Consider the following 10951-nt stretch of genomic DNA (forward strand, 5'->3'; position numbering starts at 1 on the left):
GGGGGGGGGGCAAACAGGGCTGGATTTTAAAATCAAATCAGGCAGCAAAGGTATATACAGAAACCAACAGATATCCACTTCATTCCACAGCATCCATTGCCTGAACAGTCGCCCAAACCGAATCTGCCCCCGGCAATCCCTCTCGCACGTACTCCTCCTGCCGGTTCTTCCACCACTGCCATCGTTCCACAGTCATGACATCTCCCGTCCACAGATCCAGATCCCTCTTCAATGGCCAGCCCTCTTCTTGTTCCAATGCGCCCTTGTAGATCCGGTGCGGGAGACTTCTAAGCCACTCAGCGGCCATGAGAACTTCGATATCGCAAATGGCATCGCCCCGTTCCAGGGCATCTGTGATGCGCTCGTAGCCCCATTTCAGATTGATTCCCCCGATTTGTTGGTCGCAGAAGGTTGCCTCTAGTCCTGCTACATGGACATATTTCTCACGTAGCTCTCTGCGGTTATTTTCATGGCCATTTTGTCCCGCACACAGTCGCAGCATCTTTCTCCGTTCAAAATCATCCGCCCACATATGCCCAAACCCAGGCAGTCCATCCCAGAACGGCCCATTTCCCACAGACAACTTCGCTTCCTCTCTAATCGCTGGATCCGGAACCTGCTGGATCGCTTTCAGAAGCTGCAGAAGCGCTGGGGTTTCTGACCGCGGCCAGTCCATTAATGCGCTGATTAGCAGACTCCAGAGGCCGTTCCTTTCGACATCGAGATGGTTGGAGGGGGAGGTGGCTATTGGGTGGGTGATTGCGGATGCTGCTTCGTGCGTGGTGGTTTTGCCTTCATGGAAGGCTTTTAGGGCCTGGGCCGAGTGCGGGTGGCAGTCTTCATTGTCGGGAGAGGAGACTGCTTTGAACCAGGAGGGGGAGACCATTTTGACTGATTGATGTTGGTGTAGGCGAAATGCCTTGGGTAGGTGCTCCGCTGATGGAATACAGAATCCATCAAGCCAAGAGTGAAAAGAAATATTCATGTTGTATTGCTGTCTGAAGTCATTACATTATAATGCATTGGGTGCGCGGGGCTATGAGGCATCTGATTCCAAATTTCCCATTCCTTTGGGGGCCAAAAAAGGATCATACAAGGCTCTCTCCTAGCCTTGTCATGATACTCTACCAAAGATGTTCTCCAATGTTTAGACATGCATACATCCTGCTTACGCCCAGCAAAAATCCCTCACCTTAGGAAAGCCCCAAAGGATTCATTTGAGTTCTCGGGATAAAAATGAACAGGCCTGTAAATTCAACATATTGTCGAAGCATGCAGTGCTTAAAGCAGCCCGGCATCCCTTGAAGAAGGGAAGGAAACATCCAAGTCCTAGATCTCAAACACAGAATTGATCAGTGAACATGAAGCTCTCTATATTCTTCATTTCTTTTCTCTCCCTCGCCGGGAACATTGTTGCTCTACCCGGTGCTCCCTTGGAAGCCCAGATTCGGGATTGTGGCGACCGCAGGTACTACCAGCATAGAGTTTCCAATCAAGGCCCGTGTGAGTCCGTCCTAATCTCCATTCTTGAGAACATGAGGGCTAATACTTGGGGATACAGGGTTGACAATAGGTGCATATTCCGATGGCCTTGTCGACGCAGGTCTTTCAAGGATTCCACTGAGAGACTCTCAGCTCCCAAACCAACCATTCTATCATGGCTCAGTTCAGACACATTTAGACCTTCTTGAATGTGGTCGTACAGTGCTAAATGCAATGTCCGTGGATAGTCAAGTTCATGATGCAGCTGCACCAACCTTGTTTCATCCCGACCTACATATGAGGAACATATTTGTTTCGGATCATGATCCTTCGGTAATAACTGGTATTATTAATTGGCAGTCATCCAGCATAGAGCCAGCTTTCTGGTATGCAGATGAGGTTCCAGACTTCGCAACTTGTGCACCTTCCTCCACATCATCTGCTCAAAGGGTAGATGACAGCAAGCTATGCACAAAAGCCTATGAAGTCTCTACTCAATTTCTCACCCCAAAGCTCGCTCTCCCTAGGTTGATGGATGAAGGCATGTTTCGACCTTCACTGATACTGGTTGAGGGCTTATCACAAGGTTGAAGTGCAGTACGCCTGGCCCGTTGGGCGGAATAGCAGAGGTGTGAAATCCGGGAGTGAAGACGGACTCAGTAGGAACGGAACAGTGAATGGGTTCGGTGACAGCAAAGGTGGAGGACTGCTTTCTTCTTGCTGGGGACAACATTCTCTTCTTGAACTGTTGACGGGGAGGGCCATGATAGAATTCTATTTGGTCAAGGCTGACAAACATATCTCCTGATGACGAGCAAGTGAATCAAGTGGGAAGGATGAGAAAGGGACTGACAGGATCAGATAGTGTGCTGCTGGTATGGATTTCCATTGACCCAAAGTCCGGAAATGTGTCTAGCTATTTACGAGAGGAATGAAACTTTGCAGCATGTCTTGCAATGTGGTGCAACTGTTGACTGACTCTGCCTATAATCCAACCAGGTAGTGCCAAGGTTGGTTGGGGTCACATTCAGACAATTGCACATCACACGTATGCAATTCCTCCGAACTCTCCCCCTGGGTCCCTTCATTTCGCCAGCCGCTGGGATCAGCCGCTGGGAAACGACCAGACCCCCACGGAACACTGAGTCTCACCACATAGGTGACCCATTGGCTAGAACGACTCCCAACGAATCCATATGATCCTGTGATCCCAAATCCTGCCATTCTGCACTGACACAACAGATTCATTGGTGGTGATCACACGAGGCACATTCGGCGGCATCGGAGAGGCCGAGGTCGTGCGTTGAGTCAACGCTGGCTGTGAGCTCCGCCTCACTATTCCCCAACAACGCTGCAAAATCCTATGAGGCATTTATACCATTGGCCGTCGCAGTGGGATGCAACCTGGAATTGAGACCAGAGAACCATAACTAGCGTGCAGGGAAACGCTCTTGTTGGGTAATAGACTGCATGCGCAGTAGGCCGCTTGGCCGCTCAATTGGCCAGGCGCGCTGGATTTGTAGCGATGGATAGGCAGCAATCCAGACACAGCCTCAATCAGGGTTTTGGAACTGTGTTCCTGTCCCTTCCCGCAATGGCCAGAGGCAAAGAGAGCAGGAGATAGAAAGAAAGAAAGAGGGTCAACAGGGTTCCCTCTCGTCAGGCCCAAGAGAACCAGTTACCTCGGGCAGCATAATAGTTCCAGAAACCTGAGAAAAGCAACGAAGAGGCCAAAGCAACCAGTCCAATAGACACTATGGAAGAACGGTCTGGTGGCTCATCTGGTCAGCGGCGGTCCGTTGGGACCGCTGTTGCGAGTGGAGTTAGAAGTGAAACGGGTAAACCAATGTAGCGGTTAAAACTCCGTATCGGGGAAGTCGGGGGAGTCGATTATCCGGACTGCACGAGGCTGTAGGCGACGAATTTTAATTACACAAGGAGGATGACATTGATCTCTATAGTCACAAGGGTGATGGAACGAGTGCTTAGCTATCTAAACCGAATGTGTGTGTGTCCGTATATGAGAGGTCTGTCGGCCTCGGTAATCGGACCAACTATTAATCCACCTTGACTTTCATCAAGGAATAATGTCGGGCTGATTAGTTCCGCCGGTCCGATGTTATAGGCCAGCGTGAGCCAGTGTGAGCGTACATTTAGATAGACAAGCACTCAATCAGCTGCGTACATGCACATACGTTCGTTAGGCAATATACCTCTTTCGTCCAGCTAGTCCTCTCCATATAGACCTCGTTAGTCCGGAATAATCGACTCCCGATTTCCCCTCTGAGCTACGATCCGAGAGACCCCGCTTCACCCGGCACCGTGACACTACTCAGGTGCACACAGCTAGTTCCTGGTTCTTATGAATGTGATGACTCAACGCCTCAATGCCGCCTCAGTGGCTGATACCGGCAAACGCCATTGTGCAAGTAAATAAAGAAAGCACTTAGCACGGTCACAGAGGTCATGGATAAAAACCCCTTTTCCTGTAGATAGATTCCCTTTCTTCTTTTCACTTGGTTCTTTTGACTGTAATTGTTGTCATCCAGAGGGAAACCTGCTTTTAACCATGAGCAATAAATTGTTTTGTTAAGTGGGAAGACATGATGACTTAAATGTTTCCTTTGTGGCTGTGAGACTAAATCTGTGACGGTCTCGAGCAATATGAATCTATTGGTAGACTATCTGACGAAATTCTAACATGAGGAGAGAAAGAAAAGAGACAGGCCTGCCGGCGATGAGCTATCTAGTGTGTGTGATGGGTTTAAGCGAATGTTCAGTGAATGTCCTACGCCAAACAGGCCAAAGTAATCAAACATGCTATACGGCTCGCGAGCATCCCTGCTTCGTGACAAAATCTAATAAAAGGTCTTACGGCTCAATTGACTTTACTATGATAGACGGATTCGCCCTAAGCCTATACTACACGATTACATCAAAGATCAAATTTTAGATTGCTTATCACCAGCTTACATATCATAATCGAGGGTTTTTTATGATAAATATACTGAAATATTTCTCATTTCCGGGCACAGCAGTATTCTAATTTGCTACATCTTGGTGCAGAACACTGCTTCAATTGACGGCAAAGTGGTGTGATGCAGCATGGTATACAGAAAGAGTGACTGAATTTAAATCGGGCTTGCTCGTATATCTATTCTCGCTTCCCCATTTCCGAAATTCCAACTCTCGTGGATGGGTTTGTTACTCCACTGTAGATATATTGTGAAAAAGACGACGGATGCACTATTGTTTAAAGTCTCAAGCAATGGGGCCTGGCAATACTCATGATAAGATCCTGGCAAGTTGATTTCACTGGTATTGGTGTATCATTCGGATAAAGAAAGGCTGATATATTGATAGTACTATCTTACGAGAATTTATTGTGGAATAAGTGATTGATAATTCTACTCTAAGTATCTAAGGCGGTTCGATATAAATCTAAATCTATGTAGGGGGATATGCAACATTAGAGCATTCTGTAGCTCCTCTTTAGTGTGTGTGGTGGTCAGAAAAGACCCCATGCGAAGCGCACGCCTTCTGACACTCCTCAAGGATCTTCGCTTGCTTAGCAATATCCCCCAGTCTACTAATGACCTTCTTATTCCCATCCACAAAGGTGAAGACTGCATATGGGATCTGCACGTCTTCACAAAACTCCTTGACGAGATGTTGGGTCTTCCGTAGATTGTGGCGGGGAATCCGCGGGAATAAGTGATGGATGGCCTGGAACTGCAAGCCGCCATGGAAAAAGTCCAGCCAGGTTGGACAGTCGACATCCATAGTTGTGCGCAGCATCTTTTGCGCAAATGATTCGTGGACACCTAGGTCCGCTGTTGACATGGCATAGTGTGAGAGTGTGATCTGAACATGCAGCGGCGAGGTGACAACGTGTGAGATGAGAATGAAAAGGACGCGATCGCGCAATGTTGGAATGCTGAGATAGCAGACGCCGTAGCCGAACCAGACCCAGAAGAAGATCTGGCCGGCCAGCTCCAGCCAGCTGTGCCATTTTACCCCACCACGCCCTTTTCCAGCACCACTCAGGCCGAGAACGATGTGCTCCCAGCTTAGATAGTACAAGTTGAAACGGCCAAAGAGAAGAATCGGGTAGTAGAGATAATTCTGATATTTGACTACACATCGGGCCACGGCGTCGTATTCCATCACCCGGTCATAGTAGGTGCTGCGAAGACTGTTGAAGAAGCGGTGCGACAAGGCGAAGAATGGCATAAGTTCGATATCAGGGTCGTGTTCGGGTGAGTTGGTCACGATATGGTGGACATTGTGGCTGCGTTTCCACCAGCCCAAACTCAGCCCTCCAATGAAGTCTGCGATGACAATACCGATACAGGTATCAGTCTGGAAGTCGTGCGTGATACCCATGTGACCGGCATCATGGGCCGTGAATACAAGCTGGTGCCAGAAACAGCCGAGGAACAGGCCGGCGAATCCAAAGCACGAGTGGCGTAGACAAAAGATGAAGAGCGCAAAGAGTATGGAATACCGGAATGTTTCGACTGCATACGCAAAGTAGTTGCAGTTGTACAGTCCCTCTTTTTGGATACGCTTGTTGAGCGCACGGTATTTTTGTGTGATGTTATCTTGGTGTTTTGCGTCCACAGGAGGATAATTGACCTTGTCGAGCATGATTTCCTTTTGCGTACGAGCGTCCAGAACACACGAGCGTGGCAGCTCAGAGCTTGAGCTCGGTAGAGGAGGAGTCGAGCTGAGGGCCGAGGATATTGTAGACGTCGACTTTCGACGTCTCAACCCAGGTGTTTCGTGTGGACTCAACTCGCTGGAGATCTCCGATTCCAAGTCATCTGCTTCTTCGCCATCCTCCTCGCAATTGTAACGTCTGAAACGACCTCCTTGGGTGGGCGGGACGAAGTTAGCCCATCTTCCAGCGATGGAACCGATCTGGAATGCATCCATGCGCTGTCGGGCCTCCTTTGAATGCAGCCTGGGATGATTAGCTATGACCTCCCTGGTGAGTAATGGGTATAGTTCAGGAACAGACTCACGCGTTCACTTCATCTGTGGCATCTCTCCCTACCATGTGTTTGATTGCCAATTCTCCTCCCGGGTGGAATTTGATCCAGGCGTCAAGTCTCAGCACCTTGGTGTTGAGGATGATGATGGACTGACCATCAGCAATCATGCCCTCAATTTCTCTTCTGTGCAGCTCATTCTTTTTGGCCCTAGCCGGGATGAGTGAATTGTTCATTAGAGACAAGTGGCAAGGAAGATGAGATAACAAGTATGGCCAACTCAAAAAAAAAAAAAAAAAAAAAAGGTCATCATGGTGATTTTATAGTCCCCTTTTATACCATGGTGGGGTAGAGGGGACCATCTGCTAGTACTTGCACTGAAATAAAGTAGAAAGGACCCCTATCACGATAGTGGTCCGGATTGTGGCGCTGGCCACCGATTGCACTGCAAAACGCGTAATATACTAGCCACGAGCTGTAGATCTGAGAATATCTGCTTCTGTCCCGCAGGACGACGCGGCTGAGAGCTCGGTTCAAGGGGACTAGTTTCATGGTCTCAAATATCATGCTGCATTCTGGAACCCAAGGCGTGCAGGATTTGGATGGTGGCCAAAACGTGCAATAATCAATAGATTCTCACGAAATTCGACCACCAACATTCAATTGGCACCCTGATATCCCTATCCAAATCTGGGCTTCTCACAGCAGACTGAAGACGAGTGGTCATCTAACAAATATGATTTACTCCCACCATTTGAGCTCCGCCAAGGTTATTCCCGAGTCCCGACCCACGGATCCAGCCTAGTTATACCCTCCGTTGGAAAAGGGTGTTTCAGCGATTAAACCCGCACCAAAACGTACTCGTATTCAAGTTTCAACATTCCAAAAGATGAATACGAAAACGAATCAAAAAGTTTCCCGGATTTCTATACGTTCCTAGTGCTACCTGCTCTTTCGGCTCGACCCCTCCCTAGCCAGTCGACCTCAGTACGACTAACTATACAAAATACGAATCATCTTCAATTTTTACGGAGGTGAATATACCATTTTAATTGGTAGTTATGTCAGAGACCACCGATTAACTAGTTAACTAGTTAATCCAAGGACGTTACGGGGAAGCCCCTCCACCAATAATATCAATTATAGTTACAACGCCTGACGAGGTTGTACATCTGGAAAGTTCCAGCTTTAACCCCAAAGTTGCATCTTAAAAAGATCAGAGCGGCCTCAGCTGCCATCATACTTGTACGAAAAGGGGTTTTCCTACAATATTTGGGCAATCTATGCATATAATTCATTGTTACGCTAATACATAGTACCAAAAGCTCGGCACCAACAGGCAATCATCTCCAACGCAGTTTGATACTAGTTCCCTATTTACCCTTCGTACTCTCGTATTGTTGAGAGTAAACCCTACGCTCTTATCTTTATCAAAAACAACAGAATGAACAGCTCAGCCGGCAGAAATCCGAATAGTTTAGATCCGATACACTCAGGGTACTAGATAAGACAGATACTATATTAATACGATGAAAATAGTTATGCAAACACCCACTCCGAATCCAAAAATAGTTTTCTACCGAATCTCATCCCGCCTCACTCGCTACGCGAGTTCGTTCAGCAAAAACAAAAAACATACAACAGCCGGGGTTCGCTGGTGGTCACCCACCCAACTACTAACCGGCCGGCGTGTGGTTTAACTGCAGACAATCGTTCAGTGGGTGCTTCTCGGGTGAGTTAGAAGGTGATGCCGTTTTTTGGTCGCGCGACCAGGGGTGAGCCTGGGTGAGTGCGCTATAGAGAGGGTGAGCCATCACCCAACATCGCGCAGTGCCGCGCAATTTCAATCCTTTGAAATCCTTGTAATCCACTAGCATGCTACAGCCACTAACCATTGGCTGTCCTCTTGATTACTCTGGGACTCACTGTGCGGAGTAGGCGGAATAACACTTAGGCACTGAACAGCTTATCCTATTTAATTGAACCCGTCATCCGTCGAGCCACATTCTACGCTCAAGTCGAGTTGATTGCTGGATAGCAATTGATTGCTGCTGTAGCACCGCGTCTGAGATATGTCGATCACTGAACCACGGTCGTGGCATCCTTACTGGAGGGACGCCGAACGCTTGTTTATTCTACCGTTGACAACCATGATATCAAACTGGACTACTATCTACCACCTACGGCCAACGGAAGCTTACCGGCGTTGATTTACTATCATGGCGGTGGAATGACATCTGGTTGACGACGCGACAGAGCGTTTCCGCAATGGTTATACAGTATGTTTTGAGCATCATGGGCTCAGGACTCGTAGTCGTTGCAAGGCTGATATCCGGTAATATAGATCATTGTCAACGACATGAGTACATATTCATATCGGCAGACTATAGGCTGTTATCCAAGCACCGCTCTCGACTAGATTGACAATGCGAAGTCTCTCTTCAACTTTCTTGCAGGATGCTTCCAAAACCAGCTGTCCTGATGACTGTCTATGGCACTGGTGGCAACCTCCTTCTTGACCATTGGGCGATGGGCCGACCCCCAACGTCTATAGCCAAGTTTGTGGATCTCGAAAGCGTTCCAAAACTAATCGCGGTAAGACCGTTGTGAGTGACGATTTGCCAGGCAGTGACTTCCTCTCTGAACATTTTGCACTTACTGTGCGTTGGGAACTCAATGGCACCTTCCTAGACGGGTGCTTTGGAAAGCCCGGGCTTGGTAAGATGTTCAACGAAATTGAGTATGCACAATGACCTGCAGCTATACCCAAGGATATCAAGCTGGGATTTCTGCAATTATTTGCGACAGAAAATCACCCCCCTTCTGTCTTTGTGCATGGCACAGCAGACGAAGTCATTCCTGCCGAAGAAAGTGTGGAGCAATATGAGCAACTGAAGAATTTAGGCATCAAAACAGCGCTGCTGCTTGTAGAAGATGACGGTCATGGTCTCGTTGACTTCAGTTCTGGATTCCCGCTGACGCCGGCGAAGGGCCCCACGGAGGCATACAACAGAGCTCTGGAATTTATCGCGGAAGCCTTCATTGCATCTAAATAGCCCAGCGCCAATATTTATAGATTAAAGATATTGTAAGTAGCTAAGCTTGAATGTTATTGATTAGCTAGTTTTACGAAGAATGATATGTCATACTTCGAGCCGTCAAGAAGGCGTTTATGGATGCGGACTCCTGGAGCTTTGTAATGCCCTTGTCGCTCACGGCCACATTGTTCGTAGCTTGTAAGACGGAGAAGTACATATGGGAAGGCTCGCACATGACTCTGGAATTTGGACTTTGCGCCAATCAGCATATCTGTGCCTTGATGCTGGGTGTTGTTGAGGACATCTCGGACTTGGTTGCTGATCTATAGTTATTACACGCCCAGTTCTGTGTTCTATATTCTTCACCAGAGAGAGACAAAACACTTATTTGAGAACACAGCAAGGTTCTAATATTACAAGTGGACATCAATCATGAAAGCTCTACAACAAGTTTAGTGCCCCGAACTTCTCCTTTGCGAAGTTTGTCAAGGCCCTCCAATATTCCGTCAAATCCTCCCCCCATTGTTGTGACAGATGGTGGTCTCAGAGACAGTCGGTCTAGGTTGGCGTAAAGTTGACGAAGAACCTCGCGATCATTGGACACAACAGGAAATACTGGGCCCAAGGGTGCCAACCAGGAAAATTGACGGTCAAATGCTGTGAAAACCATGAGGAATTTATACTCGACACTCGGTTTCTTTGGTTTCCCCTGATCAAGCAATGTTATAACTCGACCCTTCTTCAACACCTGAGCACAGAATTCAGACGAGTTCCCTTCGGAAAAGCAGTCTACGGCTCTGGTTATATTGGTATAAGCTTCAGAGATTTCAGCTATCGCGGTTGGCGATTGGTAGTCGAACACGGAATCTGCACCATAGCGCTTGGCGAGATCAAAGGACCGTGGTGATGCGGTCACAACCACCTGCAGACCTGCCCTTTTGGCAAGTTGAATTGCAAAGAGCCCAACATTGGAAGCACCCGAGTAAATGAAGACTGTCGGTTTTTCAGGTGTCTTTGATTGTGCGTTTACCCCCGTCAAAATATCTTATTATTTATTTAATCAAGTTTATTGTCCATACCGAGCCCTAGAGCTATGACAGACCATTATCCGTGGACTTGAGGCCGTTAGCTATTCTACAGTCTCTTATCCCTATAAGTTCCTGGGGCACTAGCCCCCTTCCATACTCTTTCTGATCCTTTTCCTCGCCCCAGACCGCCTGTTTGCGCAGGGCTTTCGAGCACAGTGCTCTCCTTGTGTTTCGTGCGGAATGGGTGCGGCCTAGGCTGACTCCAGCTTAGGCTACCCTTCCTGCTATCCTTCTCCTGTTCGAATTGCCTCCTCCAATGCTTCCAATCCCCATTCATCGTCCCTTTGGGCCCTTTCTGCCGTCCGCCGTAGGTGTGCTCGGGGTAGAGCTACACTGGTACTGGCTAGGA

At 48.1% G+C, this 10951-nt stretch overlaps 4 protein-coding genes across 4 annotated transcripts; 1 reads left to right on the top strand and 3 right to left on the bottom strand.

The window, feature by feature from the left end:
• Position 1: 1 nt before the first annotated feature.
• On the bottom strand, positions 2 to 1036 carry ASPGLDRAFT_53650 (uncharacterized protein). Its single transcript, XM_022548034.1, has one exon. It carries the CDS (start codon positions 884 to 886, stop codon positions 80 to 82), a length of 807 nt encoding a protein of 268 aa, XP_022395133.1. The 5' UTR covers positions 887 to 1036; the 3' UTR covers positions 2 to 79.
• A 297-nt stretch (positions 1037 to 1333) lies between these two features.
• On the top strand, positions 1334 to 2571 carry ASPGLDRAFT_53653 (uncharacterized protein). Its single transcript, XM_022548035.1, has 2 exons — positions 1334 to 1503; positions 1562 to 2571. The coding sequence occupies exons 1-2, from the start codon at positions 1362 to 1364 to the stop codon at positions 2071 to 2073; spliced, it is 654 nt and encodes a 217-aa protein (XP_022395134.1). The 5' UTR covers positions 1334 to 1361; the 3' UTR covers positions 2074 to 2571.
• Positions 2572 to 4872: 2301 nt separating this feature from the next.
• On the bottom strand, positions 4873 to 6712 carry ASPGLDRAFT_62540 (fatty acid desaturase; the record flags this gene model as incomplete). The annotated part of the gene is made up of 2 exons (XM_022548536.1): positions 4873 to 6448; positions 6510 to 6712. 2 exons carry the CDS (start codon positions 6710 to 6712, stop codon positions 4975 to 4977), a joined length of 1677 nt encoding a protein of 558 aa, XP_022395135.1. The 3' UTR covers positions 4873 to 4974.
• A 3232-nt stretch (positions 6713 to 9944) lies between these two features.
• On the bottom strand, positions 9945 to 10502 carry ASPGLDRAFT_138917 (uncharacterized protein; the record flags this gene model as incomplete). The annotated part of the gene is made up of 1 exon (XM_022541662.1): positions 9945 to 10502. A coding segment is annotated over one exon (558 nt), but the record flags the coding sequence as incomplete, so codon positions are not given.
• Between the last annotated feature and the right edge of the window lie 449 nt (positions 10503 to 10951).

This window comes from Aspergillus glaucus (genome assembly GCF_001890805.1).
Source record: "Aspergillus glaucus CBS 516.65 unplaced genomic scaffold ASPGLscaffold_52, whole genome shotgun sequence".
Classification (NCBI taxonomy): Eukaryota; Fungi; Ascomycota; class Eurotiomycetes; order Eurotiales; family Aspergillaceae; genus Aspergillus; species Aspergillus glaucus.